Source organism: Falco cherrug, chromosome 4 (genome assembly GCF_023634085.1).
Source record: "Falco cherrug isolate bFalChe1 chromosome 4, bFalChe1.pri, whole genome shotgun sequence".
In the NCBI taxonomy this organism is placed as follows: domain Eukaryota; kingdom Metazoa; phylum Chordata; class Aves; order Falconiformes; family Falconidae; genus Falco; species Falco cherrug.
The window spans coordinates 1,889,071-1,910,809 of record NC_073700.1 but is presented as its reverse complement, the minus strand read 5'-3'; the positions used below and the strand labels follow the sequence as shown (position 1 = coordinate 1,910,809).

Here is a 21,739-nt window from a genome sequence, read left to right as displayed (position 1 = left end):
CTTTTTTAAAGAAAATCTAGCAAGTGTGACTCAAGATTCAAGATGGGTAGGTAAGAGAGAAATAAAATGCAGAAAATAACTCATTCAGAGATTTTACTCATCTTACCAGTATGGATCTTTTCGACACCCAGAAAGCTTTCTTTGCTAGGTAGACAGATGGATATTATTGTCAGAAAGCTTTGATTTTAATTTAAAGTGGTTTCTGTTAATTTAGTTTGAACTTTTTCCCCTCAATTAGTGTAAGCTTAGAAAAAATCCCAAACAGGTTCAGAGTACTTCATGAGCTATTTCTTTATAAACATACACTTTATCAAATCTGAAAGCACTGAAGCCTCCCCCTGCTTTCATATTCCCTCAGATTACAGAGGTTGCATTTTTTTTAAACAACTAAAACTTGTGCTTCCTCCAGTGCAACTCCTTCAGTTTTGCACTTTAGTTTGTAAAACATACAGGTGATAAGGACAGTTGACTTTACAATGGAATACCATATAATTTCTGAATTGAATTGAAAACAATTGCTTAAAAATATGTATTCTTAAGCAATGAAATACAAATGTTGACAATTTGATGTTGACTCTGCAGTTACCACACAACCACATTTTTGCCTTGTTTCTCACTCTGTATTTTGTACTTCTTTGCCCTTCACTAGTAAATAAAAATGAACTGGTATCTGCATGAAAGTCTACTGTCCTTAAGCCATGCGTGGCCTTTAATTGAAACCATTTGGGCCACAACACAGAGCTCATTTTTCATAAACGAACTGATCAGAAATTAGGGAAGTCGCCGTCAGATGTAGTAGCCCAGCAGTTACCCACAGAGCCAAAAAAAACCCCGGATTTGAAAATCCAGGGAAATTTGTAGCAGAGGGATCAAGGTCCAGCATAAGTAACTGGGACAGTCCCCAAACTAAGAATGAATGTCTCTGCTCTAATTTTTCACAAAATACTGTTGGAGAAGCACCGATTCATCTGGAAAGCTTACAGGGAAGAAACAAAACCCCAGAAAGCTTGAAAAGGGGGCTCCCCTCCCCCCCCAGCTAACCGCCAGCTCGCCCCTCCGCCCCCCGCCCCCCGGGCCTCGGCCGGGCCCCAGCGCCGCCCGCCCCGCGCCTCCATGGCAGCGGCTGCCGGGGGCGGATCCGCGCCCGCCGCCCTGCCCGCCCCCCCGGCCTGCTGCCGGCTATGGTCGCCGGGTGGGCCAGGCAGCGCCCCCGGTAGCGGGGCGGCCCGGAGACAGGCCCCACCGGTCCGGGTCTCCCTCCCCGCCCCCGCGGCGTGAGGCGGCCGGCCGGGCCCCTTTTCGCCTTCACGGCGGTGGAGGCCTCCCCTCCCTCCGCGCTGAGGGGGGGAACACGCGGTCACTCTTCGCTCCCGCACGGGCACCATTTTGTGGGCTAGGAGCGGGAAGGTCCCCGTTCCCCGGGGGTGGTGCCGGCCCCGGCCAGGAGTTACGGGAGAAGGGGGGCGGCAGACGCTGGCACTGTGCGCCACGGCCTTCCAGCGCCTGGGCACGGGCCCCAGAGCGCTGCCGGCTCCCCCGCGCCGCCGCTGGGCTCCGGCTCCCCCCGGAGCCATTACGCCCGCCCATCTTCAGCGCCTCTCGGGCGGCTTAAGCAGTTTGCGTAGTGCCACTGCAACGTAGAGGAGCGCAGCGGCGCTTGCGCGAGGAGCTGAGCGCAAACCGCCTTCCTGAATACGGGGTGAACAAAATAACGCTCCCGCAGCGCCGAGCCAAACCAAGATGCGCCGGGCGGGGGGAACGATCCCGGGATTAACCCGGGAGACACGAGCGCGCGGCCCGGCGCGGCTGGTGGTGGCGCAGGGCGGCCAGGCCCAGCGGGCACGGCGGGCGAGGTTTGGCGAGGACAGGCGCGCTCAGGAGTGGCTGTGCTCCCCCCCGCGAGGCCGCGACACTTGGGCTGCGCCGGGCTCTATAAGTAGGAGGGGTGTGTGGGCGCGCGCCGTCAGTCGGCGTGGGGCGGCGGGCGGTGCCGGTGGTGTGTAGTGCGCGCGCCTTCCCCCCACCCTCCCCTCTCGCTCCCCGCGTGGGCCTTGCCCGGGCCCGCCGTCCCCTGGCGCAGCGCTGACAGCCCGGCAGCGGCCAGCCGGCGAGTAGGCGAGACCATCTTTCCGAGGCGGCGGCTTGGAGCCGGTCAGGCTGCCCCCCAGCCCGCAGCCCTTCAGCCAGGCTATGCGCTGTAAACGGGCTCCGCTCAAGAAAAAAACAGAGCGGATCGTGAAAAGGTAGAGGCGCCCGGGGAGGCCCCCGCGAGCGGGGACGCTGCAGGGCTCTTGGGGGACCGGCCGCTCAGCCCAGGGGAAAGGGAGAGAAGGCGCACCGGGGCGGTGACGGCGCTGGACGTGTTCGGCGGGGGTGTCCCGGCAGCTCTCCCGGCGGCGAGGAGCATGTGAGATCGACGGGCCGCGATGCTGCGACGCGCGGAGCTGATGGTGTGCGGCGGCGGAGCGCGGCGGCCCGCCTGGGAGCCCGCCCGCGGCGAGGGGTTGCCGGGAGGCGCTTCCCCGCCGCCGCTGAAGGGCGGCGAGCCCCGGCGGGGCGGCAGCCGGTCGCGCTGGCCCCCCGGGCGGCGCGGGAGGCACCCCGGCGTCTCACGGAAGCTGCTGGGCAGCCGCACGCACAGCCACTACCAGCACTCGCAGCAGCAGCACTGCCGCGCCTTCCGCCGCTGCCACCGGCCCGCGCGGCCGCGGGTGCTGCTCTCCCTGCGGCCCGTCAACGTCCTGGGCCGGCGGGCACCGGGCATGCGGGCGCCCCGCAACACCAACCAGTTCCTCATGCGGGAGAAGTACCAGCTCATGCACCTGCGCTCGGACTCGGTGGGCACCGAGAGCGGCGGGTCGGACTGCGAGATGGACCCGCTGGACATGGACTCGTACCTGGGGGTGCTGGAGAACGCCCGCGGGGCGCTGATGGAGTGCGCCGGGGAGGCCGGCCCCGCCGCCCGCTCGCCACCCGCCCTGCGCGCTGCCGGGGGCGGGGTGGCCGCGGGGCCCGCGCAGGAGGAGAGCCAGCAGTACTTCCCCTCCGAGGACGATGTGATCGAGAGCGAGCTTTTCATGGAGAGGGACTTCGACGAGTTCTGCAGCAGGATCGCCTGAGCCCCCGCGGGCGCCCGCCCGGACGCGCCGCTCCGGCTCTGGCGAGCGGCCGCGGGGGCAGGAGCGCGTCGCGGAGCCCTTCCGCCTCGGGGGGGTGGGGGGCGGGAGAGGTTTATTTATTTCTCAGCCGCCCCTTTGCGTTTTTGGCAGGGGGGGTTGGCTAATTTTATAAATGTGTGTGTGTGTGCAAACAGCGGGGCACCCTCCGCACCTCCCTTGCAAATAAAATGGAACTGTTAAGGCGAGCTGGGAGCGGACCGCGCTTTGTTCGGGGGCGGGCGACCGCTGCCCCCTGGGGACGCCGGCGAGATGGGGGGGGGGGCGGGCAGGCCGTGGCCCGAGGCGGGGGATGGCTGGCCACCGCGGCTGCCCGCCTGGCTCGCGTCCAGGACCATCGCGGCGAAGTTTCACGCGTTGCTGGCTCCCGCCCCGGTTTGTAGTTTCCAACGGAAAAGTCGTTCAGTTCCCGCGGAGGGAAGCCAAGCCGGGAAGAAACGGCCCTTTATCCACCGACACGGCGGGGGGGTGCGGCCGCGGTGGTTCTGAGCGGGGGAAAGAAGCTGGGGCACAGCAGCAGCGGGCACACCGCACCGGCAGCTGCGGGGGGGCCGGGGGAGGCCCCGGTGCCCCGGCCGTGCCCCCCGGCGGGGCCCTGTGCTGCTGCCATCGCAGCGTTTCCAAGGCTGCCTTGTGTTTATGACAGTGGGGGGTTATTCCTATTTTACCGACTACGAGAGAGGGAGAAATGTCTAGAAAGAGACTTAAAGGCCTCTGCACACCGGAAAATGCAGATGCCTACCAGCTGAACCAGGTTCTCCAGACACGGCTAGACTTAAAGTTTCTGTTCGATACCTGGGTTTATACCTCCTATGGAAGAGGCAGGTAAGGTAAACATGAAACTCACCCCTAAATCGGGAGCTAGGAGGCAGCAATTCAAGCTACGAGGAGGTGAAACAGTTAAAAGTTACTTTACACCACAGGTAAGGCATTCCTGGAACTTGTTGCCACAGGAGAACATAGGGGCAAATTGTATCAGCTGGTCTGAAGCAGGATTAGACGTATCAGTGATGACACCTCCGTGCACAGTGAGCAGGGGCAGCCTCGCTGGGGGAGGCAGCGTCGAGCGGGGCCTGGGGAAGCGGCTGCTGGCTGGTGGTGTCTCCTGGCAGCACTGCTGGAGGCAGCACACGGCTCCAGGTGAACCTAAGTCTCATCCAAGGCCTTTCCTGCCCTCCTAGCCCCAGTCACACCATAACTGCGGCACCCTTGGAGAGGCAGGGTTGTCTGAACCCTTTTTCAGTATGCCTCCTTTTCCCTTCAGCTCCCTGAGGTCTGTCACGTGCCTGGTGCTGTCCACCACGTAAAGACGTGGTGTATGAAGTTTGTAGAGTTGGGAGAGCGGCTACCTCTCTAGTGTGTGCCCGTCAACAGTTACACCCGTGCTCCTATGTCAGAAGAACAAATGTGAGATGCGATGTTGATTTGCAGGTGATGCCCTTTGCAATTACAGACAGAGCCGGGAGTTAGTCGTTATCCTTACAAAGGAAACCATATTTTAATGCCAAAAAGTCTTGAGATTTCAAGTACCTCAGTTGCAGTCATATGAAATATAAGTCCAAAGACACCATTTTCTTCACCTTTCCTAAGAAACAAAGCTGCTGAACACAGTAAGACCAACATCATGTTTATTTTATTTGGAAATAGCCATATGGTCTATACTTAGAAACTTGAAGCAATAGTCAATGTGTTAGATGCAACATAGCTCGTACTGGCAGCAGCAGGTTTGTATCGGAACCATGCTTACGCTGGGAACTGTATTCAGCGGGAAGCCACTCTAGAAGAGAGGTACAGGGGTAAACTTCTCACGCAGGTAAATGAAACCTAACTTTGCACCCAGAAAAACTGCAAAGGTTTGGTCTTCAGGAAGCTTGTATTTTATTAATGAATCTAGATCTGTAGTAACACGTAAAATTAATAATGGTTTGAATGCATGATTCCTCCTCCCCCCCCCCCCCCCCCCAACTTGCAATTTGAACAGGTATGGCAAAAACTCATAAACACTTACTTGAAGCTTGGCCTTCATTCTGCTGGTAAATTTGCATCATAATATGGATCTGCTTGAACACAAGCAAAATAAAGCAGGAGTGTAAATTAATAGAACATCATAGGGACATAATTACAGGTCACATGCTGCCTGACAGAATTACAGAGAATCCTTGCATTTGGAAAGTGATCCCTTTGTTCTCACCACTAGACAGAGGGATTTGCCATGAGCGATCCATTCGTGTTGAAGCCCTAGGTGTCCATTACGGCACCTAGCGTTCCCCCTCCTCCCAGGGCGTCCTTCTCCATTGGCTTCTCGCAGCACCCACCGCCAATTCAGACTACAGTGCCCTGTCCTGGACAAGAGCACTAGGCACTGCTAGGGTCTGCTCGTCAGCCATGGAAGGAGGGAAAGAAAGGTGACACAGATGGGATTCCCTCTTTCTCCTTTGAGCCAGTACAGAGCTGAAACGTAGATGTGTTTGGCCACACATGAAGCCAAGCTGACACCAACACTTTCAGTGAGGAATCCTTGTGTATTGCCCTTCATCTCCATGCTCTCATACTCACTTTCTCACTGCAAGCTTATGGAGTCACCCATGTCTCGTCAGCAAGCCCCATTTTCCTTAAAGACCTTCCCTTGGTGTGTTATTTGTGTTACTTAGATCTGGCTTAATCATAATTTTTTCTGTTTCCTTCCTTTATCACTTGAATTATGAATTTCTTAAGTGTTTGGAAAGTACCCGCCTTGTAATGGATGCAACCACAAATAACACCTTACTATTAAGTTGAAAGCACTTTACAAAGCTGAAATTCAAAACATAACAAAGTTAGTGCACATCAAAGCTGGGAAAAGAAACTAAAAGCTCTTATTTCAGAAGATCACCGATCAACCCACTGGCCAGCAAACTTGCTCATCTTCTCAAACTTTACAATGGCAATTTTTATATGTGTATCATCTGCTTCTAAGTATTTCTTGTGCCACGGTCTCAAATCTGATTCGTACATACAGGTTTTGAAGCAGATCGCAGAACTACAGGAATAATTCTTGAACTGATCAAGGGTATCTTTGGGCCCAGTCGATTTCATGTTTTGAATCCTTAGAACCTAAATTTTGCTTTGATAAGTTATTTGTTTGATTGTTGTTGTACTCTCTCATGTTGTATTACAGTGGCACATTGAACACCCAGCGTCTGTAGGGCAGGTAGATGACAAGTATTATCAGTCAGGAAACACACACCTGTGCTGAGTCACACCATAACTGTTGTATGGACGTGATTAAACATTAAGTATATGTAAAGTATGCTTGTAAAAGCAGCAACATTTTTAGAAATATTTCCACCTTTTTTTTTGTTTTTAAACAACTTCACCAGAATAGTTTTCTTTTATAGCCACACTTCTCATACAGATGAGCTTTAGAAATTTAAACAAAACTTATTAAAGAACCTTGATATGTCAAATCATCAAATCACTCAGTTTTTCTTAGGAGTACAGTTGGAAGTCACTTACAAAATATATACAAACTACTTGGAAGTCCAAGGCAAATGGGAGGGAAGGCTAAGGCCTAAGCTACAGAGAGGCTACGCTGACACAACACGAAGGGTTCTGTTGTAACTTGTGTAATTTATTTTTATGGCCAGTCTGTGCACAGGATGACTTAGGGTTTGGTAAACTTACCTGGAGACAAATAGCTTGGTAATATTATGAAGGGGGCAGAATTTTCCTTTTATTATGCATTATTAAAATTTCAGCACATTCTGTTGAGCTCGTAGATAAGCAGTTTGTATGGCTGCATAATTGTTTGAAATCTCCAGCAAGGCAGAAGTGCTGCTTTTTGTTGAGGAACAGGTGATGCTGCACAATACCTGGAAGTCTTTTAATCACATTCACTAGAAAAAAAATTAGCCATGATTACAAGAAAACTGTCACCCAGTCACCCCTCATTTCCAAGAATGCATTTGTAATGGCTCTGAGCACGTTCAATTCAAACATAGGGTGATAAAAAGGAATTTATTTTTAACTATCTGCTGTAATATAAGAGACCATTTTGCTGTCATAAATTTCAATTAAATGCAGATGTCTCTGGTTAATTTTTCTTAGCCCTTGTATTCTTTTCAAGACAAAACCTGATGGCTAATAAAATTCACATTTGGCCTGTTTCGTTTCTGCTGGATCAGGATATCCTGTTTTCACCACACAGAAAAAAAAAGAAACCCAAACCAAAAAAACAAACCCCACAGACTTATCTTGAAAACTTATATGCAGTTTTGTAAAGACTGTAGTAATTTCATATCACCCTACAGTTGACATTTTAGGAGAGGAGGCAATTTTCCTTCAATATCCAACACGGTATCTTAGTCATTTATTGAACTACTTCTGTAACTTTCTGATCTTTGAGTTGTTTTCACACACATACCAAAATAAATATAAGCTAGAGCAGCATTAATTTACAAGCAGAATGCTTACGTGTACAGTGCTGCTTTGACCGATTTACCAATTCCTACCACCTTCAAGTCAGCTCCTTTCTCTTTCCCTTTGCACTTCCCCCGTCACTTTTCACATGCATGTAGTTACGCTAACGTGCATGAGATGATTATACTGTATTCTACCTCTCTATGCAGCCTCTGAAAAAAAAAAAAATTACTGAGGCTCAGTATCTACAGTAAAAATGAAAAATAAAACTTTTCAATAAGAAACCTAGGCAGATTCTCAAGAAGGAAAATAAAAAATGAAAGAATCCCAACTGCAAACCACACCTTAGCCTCACCAGTCATCCAGCCCTAAAGCAAGTAACTTTGTAGTGCCTGAAAGACCATAAGAAAAGGATTATATTGAATAATCTTCTCAACTCAGTTAAGAACATTGTGCTTAAGAAATTAAGAGATATTTTTGGAAAAATAGGGAGAGACATCCAGAACCTGGATACAAATTCTAATAGGATTCTGGGAACTCCACTCATTTCACATTCTGGGTAGGGCTAGAAATACTGCTATAAACTTTAGTGTTTCTTTAGTGAAAAAAAATCATAATGTATTGCACCATAAACTCCTGAAGGAGTGGAGACGTGGTGGTGCCCTTCCTGTCACACACTGCAGACTTTGGTAATTCGGTTCTTTTGTACAAATGGTTATGTGCTGTTTCAAGGTAATGGAGATTTTTGTGGCCTGTAGGAATTAAACAGAAAGTGCAAGTCCTGGGGAATCCTCCTTGACAGTTTCTCCTACAGGGGAGCCTGTGGTTTCAGGGGACTGCACCTAATTCAGACAGACTTTCCATCCCGAGAAGCAAACAGAGCTAGTGTGAAGTGAAAAGGCCTGTGGAAATTCAAAGAACAGATATGAATAACATTTATTAGAGATGATGGGGCTGAAGCTACCTTAATTCTCTATTTCTTCAGTCAAATGGGGTGCAACGTAGCATCACTTGTGGCCATATTGCTGCTACATCATATCCAGTCTACAACATACTAGTTTTAGCTGTGAAACAAGGAAAGTAAAATCGTGTGCAAAGAGAAGCTTCCATCTACAGTGCAACAAGTACTTTTGCATTTCAGATTATCTCCAATATTAATGATCCTTCTGTCATTAAATATTATAATGAAAAAGATCAAACGTTTTATGCGATTCAGAACAAGGCAATTAGTTCAGAATAAAATTTTGATTTATGTACCCCTCCTCCTAGTATTAGGAAAAAAAAGCCAAAGCCTAGCAGCAACAGATTTAGACTGAAGTAAATAGACTGTCTAGCAGGATTATTCCCAGCCAGTTAATGTCTTTTCCAGAAAACGAATACTTTATTTAATAGCAATAATTTAACCGAAACTTGATTCAAAATAATTAAAATTCCAAGCTCCAGAATAGTTCTTTTAAACATAGGCCAGCAACTTCTGCCAAGAAAAAAAAAAAAAAAAAAAAAAAAAGCCTTTTTTTGGCATGCCCAAGCATCTCAGTCAGGTAAAAAGTTTCAAACAGGGACGTACTGCAGAAGTACTGTCCTACCAGTATCCCTACGCACTCCACTTGAGAGTCCAGTCCAGATGGAAACTGAGTCAATAATCTTTGCTTCAATAGAGTAGGAGGCCCCAAAATATCATGGTAATGTGCTAATTTTGCTATTTCCAGGTTTCTTGGAAGAGTCAAGTTAGTGGTAAAAAAACGTAATAGTCATTTATCCTTAACAGCTGCGTCAGTGCAGCAGTGCTGTCGGCTGCCAAGTGAAGGGCAAAGTAGTTTTTCCTCTTTGCTGCTATCGCAGAGACCTGCCTAGGCCAGCATTTCCTAATTACCTTGCTCAACCCCTTTTCTTTCCACAAATGAACTATGTCAGTCAGTTGCTGTCCCTAATTAGCCCAAAAAGCAGCAACCATTCAAAGCGGTGCTGCTTCCAAATCCAGACCTGCTTCCATGCCCTTTCTAATCCCTCTTGTGCCATTCCTGGAGCAGTGAGCCCGCTTCCCATTTGGGGAAGGATGGGAGAGAAAATTCTTTGCCTCCTGCATTTATACGATTTCTTTCCACAGGATTCTCGATACAGACCTGGACGGAGCAGAGTCACTTCTACAAAGTGACTTAAGCCCATGACTGAAGTCTGTTCACCAGACGAGTGACAAATTCTGCTGTGTGCCTGCTGGGCAAACGCAGTTATCCTCTGCCTGTCCACAGGGCCCATGTCCTTGATCATGGAATCTGTCAGTAGAAGCACAAAGACAGATGGTTACAACCCAGCTATGTGACACCTACTTGAAGCCTTACTCTGTTTTCTTTGCTTCAAATGTCCAGCAGTCTTTTTTGCATGGCAGCCACCCCACCCCACCCCCAAAATAATAATAATAAAAAAAGTCATTCTAAGAATCTACTTCAAGGTCACATCCTTTCTTATTTACCAAATCAGGACATAACTTAGACAACTGAGATTAGTTCAATCCAGTCAGACCAAAAGCTAGACTAGCGTACTGTCTTTGACATTGCCATATGAAACGGTAAGGAAGAGGAAGGGCAAGGCACAAATTACAAATATACAACACGTTCTCCAAATGCTCTTCCAAACTGTGACTATTTTCATCTCAGGGAACCTCCTGAGTCAGATGTGGCTCCGTACATTTTGCAGTCCTCAGCATATTTCTATTCCATGAAGCACTCACTTCACTCTCACTGTAACAGCCTTTGGAAATGAGCTTCACAACTCCACCACGTATCTCATCAAGTCCATGTCCTGACTCTGTCAGGCTCATGCCATGTGTCTGAAGTTCTTGTGTTAGAAGGTGCTGAAGCGTTAGTCTTTCTCTAACCTCGCTAACGGTTTTGTAACCTCTGTCACATCCCTAGTTGCCTTTCTTCTGAACTGAAGACTTCTAGCCTAATCACCTCTTTCTCACACTGACCAGCACTGTGATCCAGGCAGAATTATTGCAAGGGTTGCGTCCCCTCTTGCAGGCTTTCTAACCAGTTTCTCTATAGGAGTCACTGATGCCATCTAAAAATCTATTATCTAAAAATCTACTCTTTGTCTTGTAAAATTACAGGTGATTTGTACTTGAAAACATCTTGCACCTGGAAAGGTTGTCTTGTATAACTGAGATTGCTTCACTCTAACCGAAAGTTATTTGGTTTGTAAATCGATTTTACTGTAGATCAATTGCAGTGAATTGAATGTTTTCTCTTCTTAATGTAACAGCTGCCAACAAGATGCCTTTAAAGAAAATGTAACTGAAAGTAGATTTAATGAGAGAAAATTTTGGTTCAATACCAAGAAGGAAGGAATATTTCAAATGTTGCAATGTTTGCCGAGTGAAAAACTTCCTGTGGTTAACTGAATGTAGGTGTCAAGTCAGATTTACCAATTTTTATGTAACAACGTGGAACTAAACTCAGCAGTTTGTAAACAAATAAAAAATACTTGCTTCCAAATGTGAAGAAAAGCAGAAAAAAATGAGATCACAAGTACTCTCTGGCACTCCTTATCAATACACACTATAAATGAAAACGTTTTTATAATGCTTTGACAAGCCTTGGGAGGTGGCGGGGGCAGGCAAGAAATCAGATGACATTTTCCTATCACATTACAGTGGTACCACTACAATCTCATCTTCTGGAAGAAATGCAGTGCATATCATAATTCCAGCTAAAATTCATCATTTTAAACAGAAAGATCATCGAAACCTCTTTTCCAGTAGGCTTATGCCTGGTTGTTGAGCGAATTATTTTCAACATTTCTGTCACAATCCTGCATCATGAGTTAGCATACTCCCCCCATGCTAACCATTCCCGTTCGTTTATGGATCTGTCATCACACATTTGTCTAATCCCCGATCAGACCAACTGATACAGCCTGCCCCTACACTCTCTTACTGGGACAAGGAAAGCACTTTCTTTTAACCAGTTTAAATTTACGCCCCCCCTTTGTTCTACTGTTTTGTGATTTAACACCCCAGCTATTTCATACAAGAAGCGCTATAAACATCCAACAATTGTCAAAAATAAAGAACTATTCTAAGGCCACTTAACTAGAACCCACTTTCTCCCAGTTTTCTAGGACAGAAAAGCTTCAGCACGGTCTTGCAGCCTAACCTTACCCGCGGCAGGTCTGCACTAGCGCTGCCGCAGCCTTACACCACACTTTGGACCTCGTTCAGCTTTGACTGGAAGGCAGCTCCTGGCCAAGCCAGCAGGAGCTGTGCCTACACGTGTCAGGGCCGAGCCTGTCCCTGTCCGCCTGCAGCTTTCCACCTTCTGCATTTCGCCCTCCGAAACTCTCTGGGCTCCTGCAGGGGATCGGGGTGCAGGGGGGGGTGAGACCCCGCACAGCCTTCGCCCTGGCAGCCCCGGCCGGGCAGGCTCCTGAAGGCTGCGGAAACAAACACACGTGCAGAGTACTCGGTGCTCAAAGAACGTGCAATAACTTCTGCCAGTTTTTTTTTTTCCTCTTTTTAAAAATAAATCCATACTTCCATTGCATTCCCAACCCCTCCGTTTCTCCTTTGGCATATTTTTCATCATGGGATACTGTTGCTCCCATATTCAAGAAATAGAAAAACTGACAAAAGTAAGAGCTTAATTGTAAAGTATTATAAGAGGAAAGGAAAAAAGAATTAGGTATCTATGCAAAGAAGAGTTAGGTATCTATATTTAACTGCTTTCGGTGGCTCAGTAAACATGCTGAGCAAACACTATGCTCCTCTGAAAAACTGCTTTAAACAAAAATCCTTGCATAATATTTTTTTCTTAATTTTTCTTAATTTATAATAAAATCTGTTAGATTAGCAAACTTCTGTTCATGCCAGTTTTTGATAGCCTATCTAGTATGTAGTAATACTAGTCAGAATTACAGAAGAGATCTCTGCAAATCAGTTTTTGGGGTAGACAGTCTCTAATCCTGTTTATCTTTAAACTACTGCTCTGCCTTGCCTTCATAAATAAAGTGGACAAACCCAAGACAAGCTAAAGGTTTCACGCATCAAAATGCAGCCTCTCCAAAACATACCTTCAATGCCTAACCGTCTGCATTTTCTGAGAAAGAGGAGGAGAGCGTGGAACAAAAACTGTTCCAAGCACTTCTCCAGTTTTAGGTCTGCGTGACGCCCGTTGCTGAATGCAGAGAAGTAAAAGCTTTAGGGTACTGATGGCAACGTTTCCCTGGTGCAGGTTTTGTTCATCTGCAAATGCCAGCCACACAGAGAAAATACACGCCTGCTCGGTGGTGACTGCACGTATTATAACTCAATGTCAGGTTAGAATCCATTCTTACTTAGGGAAACACCTCTATTACACAAATAACAGACTATCACAGCCTCTTACTTTAGAAAGCAGCTTGCATTGAATTTGCACATGATTTTGAGGTGTGACCTGGTTTTTATTTACTGGATTAGTGTTTCCCAATCTGTTGGATGTTATTCTGAAGAGTTTCAAGAGGCGCTACACTGAGATGAGAAAACACGGGACGCAGCGAGGCACTATGACCCCGCACAGCCGAGGCGTGGAAAGGGCGAGCAGCTTGCTTCCCCGTGAGCCTGCAGCTCTGTCCCCTTGCTGACCGACAGCCTCAAGCCTTTACTACTGGGAAAAAGAGAAAGGAGGAGGGGAAAAAGCATCATCAGTACTTTAACTTACGTTAAAGTACAACTTCAACTCAATCTACTCTAAACACGAGCGAGAAACGATTAAGTTCGCATAGAAAAAAAATTGGCTCATACTCAGAACTAGGAGGAGATTTGACTTTCAACAATTTTTGAATTAAGAGTTAGTACAAGCTATAGTGTAAGCGTCCTGTGCTAGCCTGGCTGCCTTGGAGGTGCCCCCCCAGCAGCCCCCCAGCTCCCCAGCACCCTCTGACAGCCGATGCCCCTTGGTGTCATGCCCGGGCAGGAAGCACTGCACAGCAGCGAGCCAGCACTCCTCCAGCCACCTCAGGCACTGCTCCGTTTTTAAGTCATTATGGTTTTGATTAGTAATTTGACTTGTGTAAATCGTGAATGAATTGTCTGTGCTGTAAATCGTGGGCAGGGGAGCCAGTGTGCAGCGTAGCAGCCCTGAGTTTGCTGAAACCATGCTTCCGAGATTACATTTCATGAGATACAGAAAGACAACACTTTTTGAAGAGTCCCTTCAGCACAACAGTTGCCCAAGAAGCAGGGCCTCCACGTCTAACCGCCGACAGCATGAACCCGATGAAGCTCATTTACGTAAGTAGGGTTATGAGCCTTGAAACTGGGATGAACAGCACCAGGGTATGGAAACGGCTGCTCTTGCTGGCACAGCTGAATTAAAATCCTAACAGTAGGCTTCCTGCCAAGATGCACTGGTTTACATGCAAAATGTAAGAAGAGCCAAGGGGTGCACACCAGTTAACCTCCTGACTCCCTGCTTCTGCCCTCACATGAATGTGACTAGATCTGTTAATGTTTGGTAGGGTGGGGTTTTTTTTATAAATAACTCCTATTACTGCTGACTAAGGTTGCCCTTTGAACACCTTCATTCACAGTCTCCTCCTGAAGTAACCTCCATGCTTTCCACATTCTCATCTTCACTCCACTTCCCTTCTGGATTTTTCAGCCATCAGCCTCTCGCTGGGTTGTTTGTTTGGGTTTTTGGTTTGTTTTTTCTTTGTTTCTTTTTTTTTTTTTTCCTTCTGTGAATTTATGATAGAATTATAGCCAATGCACGAGAGATTTACAGAAAAATGGCTTAACAAATTACACTGGATTATTCTTCTCTGATTTAGTGGTGAAAAGGGCAAGGCAGGACACACAGCCAGGAGGTCTGGAGGGAGGATGCTCATCAGCTGACACACCGCAGAGGAGTTAACGCTTGTTCAGACCTATGCTTCACCTGGCTGTTTAACTTTCCTGAAGCACAGGGAAGTGCTCTCCAGCACTAACTTTCAATTACTTATGTCTGAATCAGACTCCCATTGTGTCCCAGATTATTTCAATTATCCCATTATTCAAAATCCACAGTTCCTGTCCTTGCATTAGCCTGGATTCTACTTTGAAAAAACACTTCTGGATATCAGAAAAAAAATTTCCTGGAAAAAAAAGTATTAAAATTTAGTTGGGCTACTGTTTGAATGCTTCAGGAAGTGTTTTCTTTCTGGTGAGAAGAAAAAAAAGCACACAAAGAAAAAGTTTTCTGCTTGCTTCTCTGGATGGGCTTAAGGCTTATTCTCTGTTTCTCCCAGATTTCTAGGATCTAAACAGCCCTGAAGGGTTCAGCAGTACAGCTCTGTCCAGCTCTGTCTCGCTTGCACATAAAGAAAATGATGCAAAGTCTGTGTTCAATGTATGCTGACTGCAAAGAGATCCTTCACGCCAATAAGTCTCGTCAGTTCTGAAAGTACTGGCCTTAGTCATGCTTGCACAGCACAACGCCATCACGTGCTTTGTTCAAGAACACTGGAGAGAAGCCACCCTTCTTTAACTGCACAGTGTTTGCACAGCGACTAGGATTTTTTATATGCATCGGAGCTGCTGCACGTCTGTCACCATTGCCGTGTCCCCACTGCAGGTGTTCAGTGCTCCCCAGACGTATTGGATGTAACTGCTGCACGTGTTGCATGTGTCACACTGCTGCTCTGGGATGTGCAGTGCCTCCAGCTCCTTCCAGAGGCACCAGTCTTGCTGCTCACCCATGGCACAGCTCTTCCGTACACCCTCCTAGGAATTCTGGGCAGGATACAAAAGGTCTGTGTTTAGAAAGCATCAAAAGAAATATTTTGCCATTAACACCGCAAATGATTAGTTAATAATTGGCATCAAATTCAGAGTATTATAAGAAATCAGAATCCCACATTTTCAGGTATCCTGGACTGGACTGTAAAGTACGGAGCATTGCCTTCTCATCTAGGCCATGTTCAAAGACAACTATTCCCATCTTTTCTCTGCACCCTCTTTTCATACACACTGTATACAGGAACAGTCACAAAAATCTCACTTGGATGGCTGGCTGTCTCCACTAAGGAAGATATACGTATGCCTGAACACAGCCCCAGGAATCCAGAATTAATATTTTATAGTCACATTTAAAAAACCCGCACATAAGAAAGAGGCCAGCTTAAGTGATATTTATCCACAGCTGCTACCATAACAGGAAAGTAGTTAATTAAAAGTTAATTAATTAAAAAAAGTTAATTAAAAACATCAGCAACTGTAGCTAATAGAGGAAGTAGAATAGATAAATACAAAATGCTCACAACTGTTACTGTAAACTTTAACTATGACCAAGAGAAACATCAGTTTTCCAGAGCTGTCAGCCTCAAACACTTTGATGTGGATCAATTTACCCATTGCTAAAAATAAAATAAACGTCTTTTTTGGTCAAAAACCCAAACAAAATCCTGTTAACAGTTCAAATCAGGGTGGCCTTGTAGCTCACTGGTAGAGGAATGAAGGCCATTATTCCAATCTGGTTAGAAACTAGGGTCATGTGAGACAATTCATATGACTAGCATTGCTCCAGATGGTATTTGTGACCCTCAAGCAGCCCCCTGAACCTCTCCATGCCTCGGATGGACAACAAGGAGGAGGTTATTTCTGAGGAACACTTACCTCTTTCCCAAGTTGGAGTCTCTGAAATCTGTGAAATGCTTTGGTTTTACTGATAGGTTTTGATAAGATATTCTCACAGTACAGGGTTTTGTAGCGATGTATAACTTTCCAGTGCACCTAAGAAATGACCTTGAAAAATGCACTCAGTATTGTACAGTATTGTAAAGAGAAAGGCAATACAGTAATTTGTAACAGAGCTGAAAAGATTATCAGATGACAAAACGGGGGAAAAATAGGGAGATCATCTTCTCTGTTACAGCACCCACCCTCAGCTTACCCCAGAGAACCATGTCTAAGATATTTTCCCTCGCTGGCCGTATGACAGACCAGGAACCAAAGCGACTACTTCCTAGGACAGCCGCTATAAATATGACGTCACATTAATTAACTTGTCTTTTTATCCACTGTATGAGTACAATTACAATGGAAAGTCTAGATAATATGCTCATTAACTTTTCCATTCTTTGAACCAGTAAGCTGTTGAATTCAAGCAAAAGTATTTGAAATAAGCTTAATTGGTCTCATTTTTAAGTTGGTTATCTGCTCGGCGTAGGAGGCAATTTGTTTCTGATGCGTGAAGCAACAATTCTATAACAAGTACTAACCTGAAATTTTCTCTTTTGTACCTATTTTGCCATAAAGTGGCTCATTCAATCAAGGAAGGCTTTTAAGCAGATAGCGGAGCTGCAGCCATGACTAAGTGACAATAATGAGACTAGACAGCTTAAAACCTTGATATTGTTTCTGCTTCATACCCAAGCTGACAGCCCACTGAGATCCTTCCACATTTCCCTCCCTTTACGGTACTGCAAAAGGCACAGCTCATCACCAATGACAACATTAGTGAGATTTCTATTGGGTTTACAATACATTTTTCTATTGGGACTATTTGGACACTACTATTTGCCTAATCATTCCTCTCCTAATTAAGTCTACTGGCAGTTGCAGATCTTCAGTTACATAAATACTCTCCTGTGTTTGCTCAATTAAGTGGAAAGATTCCTCTAACTTAATACGTTAACATTAGGATAAAAACAGCTGCATAACCTCCACCCAATACAGACAATATTGGAGTTCTCTAAGGAAAGGCATATCAAAGCTTCTTATACCTCTATTTTTTCCCCAATATATGTAGTACCTTATAATTTTCAAAAGTGTATTACAATTCTTTTTTCCACCTTTCAGAGCTGGCTATCAGATTATCAGTGAGTGCAAAATAGTATCTCTGGATGGCTACCTGACAAGGAGCTTTAATACAGCTTTACTGTGCCAAATGATACCACTGAAGTCTTTAAAGGGAATAAAAGAGTTCAGCACTCTGCTACATTACTCAGCACTTCCACATATAGCTAGGAATGACAACAACCGTACTCGTGTGCGAGCGTGTGTATTTTGCCTTCACAGCTTCCATTCCAGCGCAGAGACAGGTAACTCACTCACCGAACTCTTTGAAGGAGCCGGCGGCACTGTCAGTGTCAGCCTCGTCTCATGAAGTCTGGCCAAAATCCACGTTTTGGAGTTCCACAGAAAAAATGATTTCTCCCAGCAGGGAAAAGAACTTCATTCTGCCAAAGGAGAAACTCGTGACGACTGACCACATGGCACACTTCCAGGGAGAGTTAACGGGCTGTCCAGGCTTCTGCGCTGACAGGCCATTTATCATCCCAAGCACTCCTCCCCAGACTACCCATTCCACGTAACACTTTGGGTTCAAGGCATGCTTCAGCAGTGCCCGCCTCAGACTTGCACCAAAAAAGTGATACACAACATAGATGATCATCTTCAGTAACTCCACGTCACCGGTTTCCCTGCTTCCCAATACGTGCCCCTTGTGAACCTTTGTCTGGTTTGGTTCATGACTAATAATTTACATAAAAATTTGCCTTTCCAGGCCAAAATTATATGCCAGCAGGTAAATGCTTTAGCGTTACAGGCAGAATTAGCTTTTATGAAATGACAGTCTAAACTTTGTGGACACATTTATGAGTAGTAGCTCCTTTAAACTCCATCCTGAGCTACACAGAGTGTCTCGGGACACCTGGTTGGGACTGTTGCTCAGTTTTGCATTGGATTTGATAATTCTAAATATACATGTCAAGGAAGATGACCATTATGGTAAAGTAAAAGTAGGACAAGTGTTTTAACAACTCCATTGCATTTTGACAGTTCTCATGATGACTGTAGTTTTACAGCAAACACCTTACGGCACCTGTACAGACTGCTCACAATGTCTCTATCGACTCTTCCTTATCACAAACTTACTTAAGTTTCCAGTTGGAAGCCATCAGCTTTGAAAGAGCTGGTGAAGTATTTTACTGAGGTGCTGTCTTAGAGCTCCAATTTTCATACTCAAAAGGAATAACAGTTGAAAACTGCCAGCCTCCAAGGCTACATCACACACATTACTTTTAAAGAATATAAACAGTGTTATTTAATGTTACAAAACAGAATTAGAGTCTTCATTTTCTGGGACTGTAAAATTATTCCAATATGGATTAGCTCTAGGGTTTTGAAACATTATCAACATTATCAATCTGATTAAATGCAAAAGCAGTGTCAGTTAAGGCTGCAATTAAGAAATAATCATGCCAATTAACCAAAGAGCCTCACAAGACAAAGGTGCTGTGAAGTTCTTCCTGAAGGACACATCCCAGTTAATATGAGACTCCTGATTAATTGTCCAGCAACGAACTGCATCCTCTTACTTGGCACTCCTGCTTATTTGGAGTTGCACAGAGAGCACTGCTCTGCAGTAGGCTAGGCACAGATTTTATGCTAGTCATCACAACGTAGATAATGTATCTTAAACCCCGACTATGGATGGAGCAGTTTATATACACAACCAAAAAAAGAATGCTTTGGATTTTATCTCAACAGTTAAGAAGCAAGAGAAAATCTTGATAGGAGAACCTTCCATAAAGGTCGGGTTCCTTGCAACCAGGTGGCTTCCTCTTGCAGTGAAAATAAGTGGTTCAGAATGTCCCTGTCCTGTCCTCGGCACGAAGATGTAGTCTTGGTTCCCAACGCAAGGGACCTTTCCCCCAGACCTAACCTCATCCCTGGTATTCAGGGCACCAAAAGAAGTTCTTTGCTGCGTTCTTTTCCACACCTACAAACTTCTACAACCGCATTTTTTCTTCCAGTTCCTCACATAGATATGTTTAAAATACAGCATGTTTGATTTAAGCCTACTTGATTTGGTATTTTGTTTCAAACACAACACAGGGAACAGGCCTACTGCCCTGCTACAAGCCACCTTTGGCCTCTCTCCCAGAAAACACACCCCCTCTTGAACCTCTCCGTTCCTCCAGATCAGCACATAATCCTCCAGACACATTTCAGCAAGAATGACAAAACTCAAGCTCAGCTATAACTTTTAAAATAGACGGCTTCTTGCAAATGCCTGTATACTGTATTAAAAAACGCACTTCCCCCCCCCCCCCCCCCCCCCCCCATATTCCACAGGCTATGCTTTCCTCTGAGCACCTTTAGAGATAGCCATCTTACTACTTTTTTTGCCAGCCTGATCTATCTTTCTGAGATGGTCAGACTGGTATACATCTAATTAAACTCCGAACTCAACTTGGATTTGATCTCAACTTTTATTTAACTTTGAAGTACGCTGCTGTTATTTAAGACTTGAAGAGTTGAGGGAGTTAGATGTAGGGAGACACCAGTGTGTTTTCTGATTATATCAGCTGATTTTTTCAGAAGAACATTATCTCTATTTTTAGAAAATTGTATGTATATGGATTGGACACGCAGTCAGTGAATAGATAAGTACCTGAACTTGCTTCATTCATTTCTGAGGTAGAAGAGGCAAGAATCTTCCATTGTGCAGTAAAACCTCAAATGGAAAACTGTAGTTCTCCTTCCTTAAAGTGAAAAAAAGAAAAACCATTCATCTGATGATGACCAGGAAGGAGATTAGCAATTTGTGGTAAGCCAAAGTCAGTATGAACCATTCAGCTAGAGATCGTCTTCCTGAATTGCACCTCCTACTGTCCCAATTGCCAAAATGAAAATCTGCAGTTCTCAGAAGGGCAGTTCTTCTCAAAACCTGAAATATTCCTTGTCCCACCCCCTCACCTCCGATGAACAGTGGCTAATCAATGGTTAAAACAAGCATTGCTAAGAACGTAGTCTGGGTTAAACCACCATAAAACGTGTTTTAGCTAGGTACGAAAGCCTGCTACTAAGTTTGCTGTAAGATGTAAGTGTAGCTCTTGTCCCAAAACCACTAAGCAAGCAGATGTATATCTCGTACAAAGTTAAGATGAGCGAGAAGACAACTTAACCACCTGAAGTTGCCAGCTGCCTTTCTGCCAGGGTGCTGCCACCTCCGCTACCGAGCCAGCAGATACCTCATACAAGCACTATCTTATCATTCAGGCAAAAATTCAGACAAGTTAGCTTGGATCACCCATTTAAATTATTAAGCTTATCTAGCTCGTTTTGCCTGAAGCAGGTTACGGGACACTCACCATCCTTCTGGATGCCTTGCAAAAGGCAGCAGTTACCAATGGTGAGAGGTTTAGGAGAAGCTGCAAATCAGGGGGAAACAAACATGCAATTACAGCTTTATGTATCAAATTAACATTTCCATAGCAACCACTGACTCAATCATCCCTATTTTCAGGGTTAGAGTTTAATTTAATCAAGAAAAGAAGCATAAAATGTTAACCTGAGCCTGCTACAGAGGGTAATGAATCCGCTGTTTCAAAAAACTGATAGGCCATAAATGAAATAAAGAACTACAGCAGATTAAAATGTTAGATGTCGTGCATTTCTCTTGATATTTTGGGCTATACATTTACTCATTGTTTACATGGGTAAGAAATGAAGGTCAATTCTACCTGATCCATTCAAATAACTCCGCACTCAAAAAATGTTGATTTTTAACTAAAAATAGTAATATTAGTGCAAAAGGAGCAGTGAATTGCCTAAAACCCACCCAAACCCGATGAAGTTTGCACACATCTATTCTCCCTTGTTTTTCAGAGTTGGTTGTTGTTATTGCGCATTAGGAATGAATGTGCCCGTGTAGTCTGAAGACGTGTGATCCCCTTCCCTTTCCCCATATAAACAAGATCGTTTGCAGGAGCTGGTTCAAATTAAAGATGACCTGCTATTTACCAACAGCTAGCGCAGGCTGTGAGTTAACCAGCCCACCCAGGGAACGGATTCTTCTACAATCTGGAATTCCAGCCTCACGTATCTCCCTGGCAGTGGAGAGTTCGCTGAGTATAAATTGTGAATCAGTCCACCTTCTCTCCTAACAAGGACATGAATTTAGCAGCATTAGAGGTGAAGTTTCCGAGATGCAGTACTTCATTTCTAATTACAGAAACAAAGTTACTCCTCTGAATAAGGGACACTGATTTAGCACAGCAGAGTAGTTCCTACATTTCATGTGTGTGTGTGAGCGCATGTGTAGTTTCTTGTTTTCTCTCCAACTAAAGGCAGAATTCACTGGTTTCTATTTCGTCCAACTATTTGTTAATTAAAAGCATTTTCTCTTCAAAGCTTAACATAAAAA

At 45.5% G+C, this 21,739-nt stretch overlaps 1 protein-coding gene and 1 long non-coding RNA gene across 6 annotated transcripts in view; one reads left to right on the top strand and one right to left on the bottom strand.

Annotated features, from left to right (window-relative positions):
* The first annotated feature begins 1,233 nt into the window (after positions 1 to 1,233).
* On the top strand, positions 1,234 to 3,364 carry LOC129736050 (uncharacterized). Its single transcript, XM_055710054.1, has one exon. It carries the CDS (start codon positions 2,427 to 2,429, stop codon positions 3,117 to 3,119), a length of 693 nt encoding a protein of 230 aa, XP_055566029.1. The 5' UTR covers positions 1,234 to 2,426; the 3' UTR covers positions 3,120 to 3,364.
* A 1,426-nt stretch (positions 3,365 to 4,790) lies between these two features.
* The window catches only part of LOC114017319 (uncharacterized), a 28,803-nt gene continuing 11,854 nt past the window's right edge, over positions 4,791 to 21,739 (bottom strand). The window contains exons 2-7 of one of the 5 annotated variants that reach the window (XR_008732186.1): positions 19,985 to 20,071; positions 17,641 to 17,765; positions 16,201 to 16,329; positions 9,698 to 15,318; positions 5,185 to 8,638; positions 4,791 to 5,072 (exon numbers count right to left, since the gene is read on the bottom strand). This is a non-coding gene — a long non-coding RNA (uncharacterized LOC114017319). Of the gene's footprint in view, positions 5,073 to 5,184; positions 15,319 to 16,200; positions 16,330 to 17,640; positions 17,766 to 19,984; positions 20,076 to 21,739 lie in introns of all 5 variants that reach the window. The other 4 variants (XR_008732185.1, XR_008732184.1, XR_008732187.1 and 1 more) reach the window with 4 other exon arrangements.

Bases quoted from the DNA above. Each gene is read 5' to 3' on its own strand.
- LOC129736050 (XM_055710054.1), top strand. From the start codon at position 2,427: ATGCTGCGACGCGCGGAGCTGATGGTGTGCGGCGGCGGAGCGCGGCGG.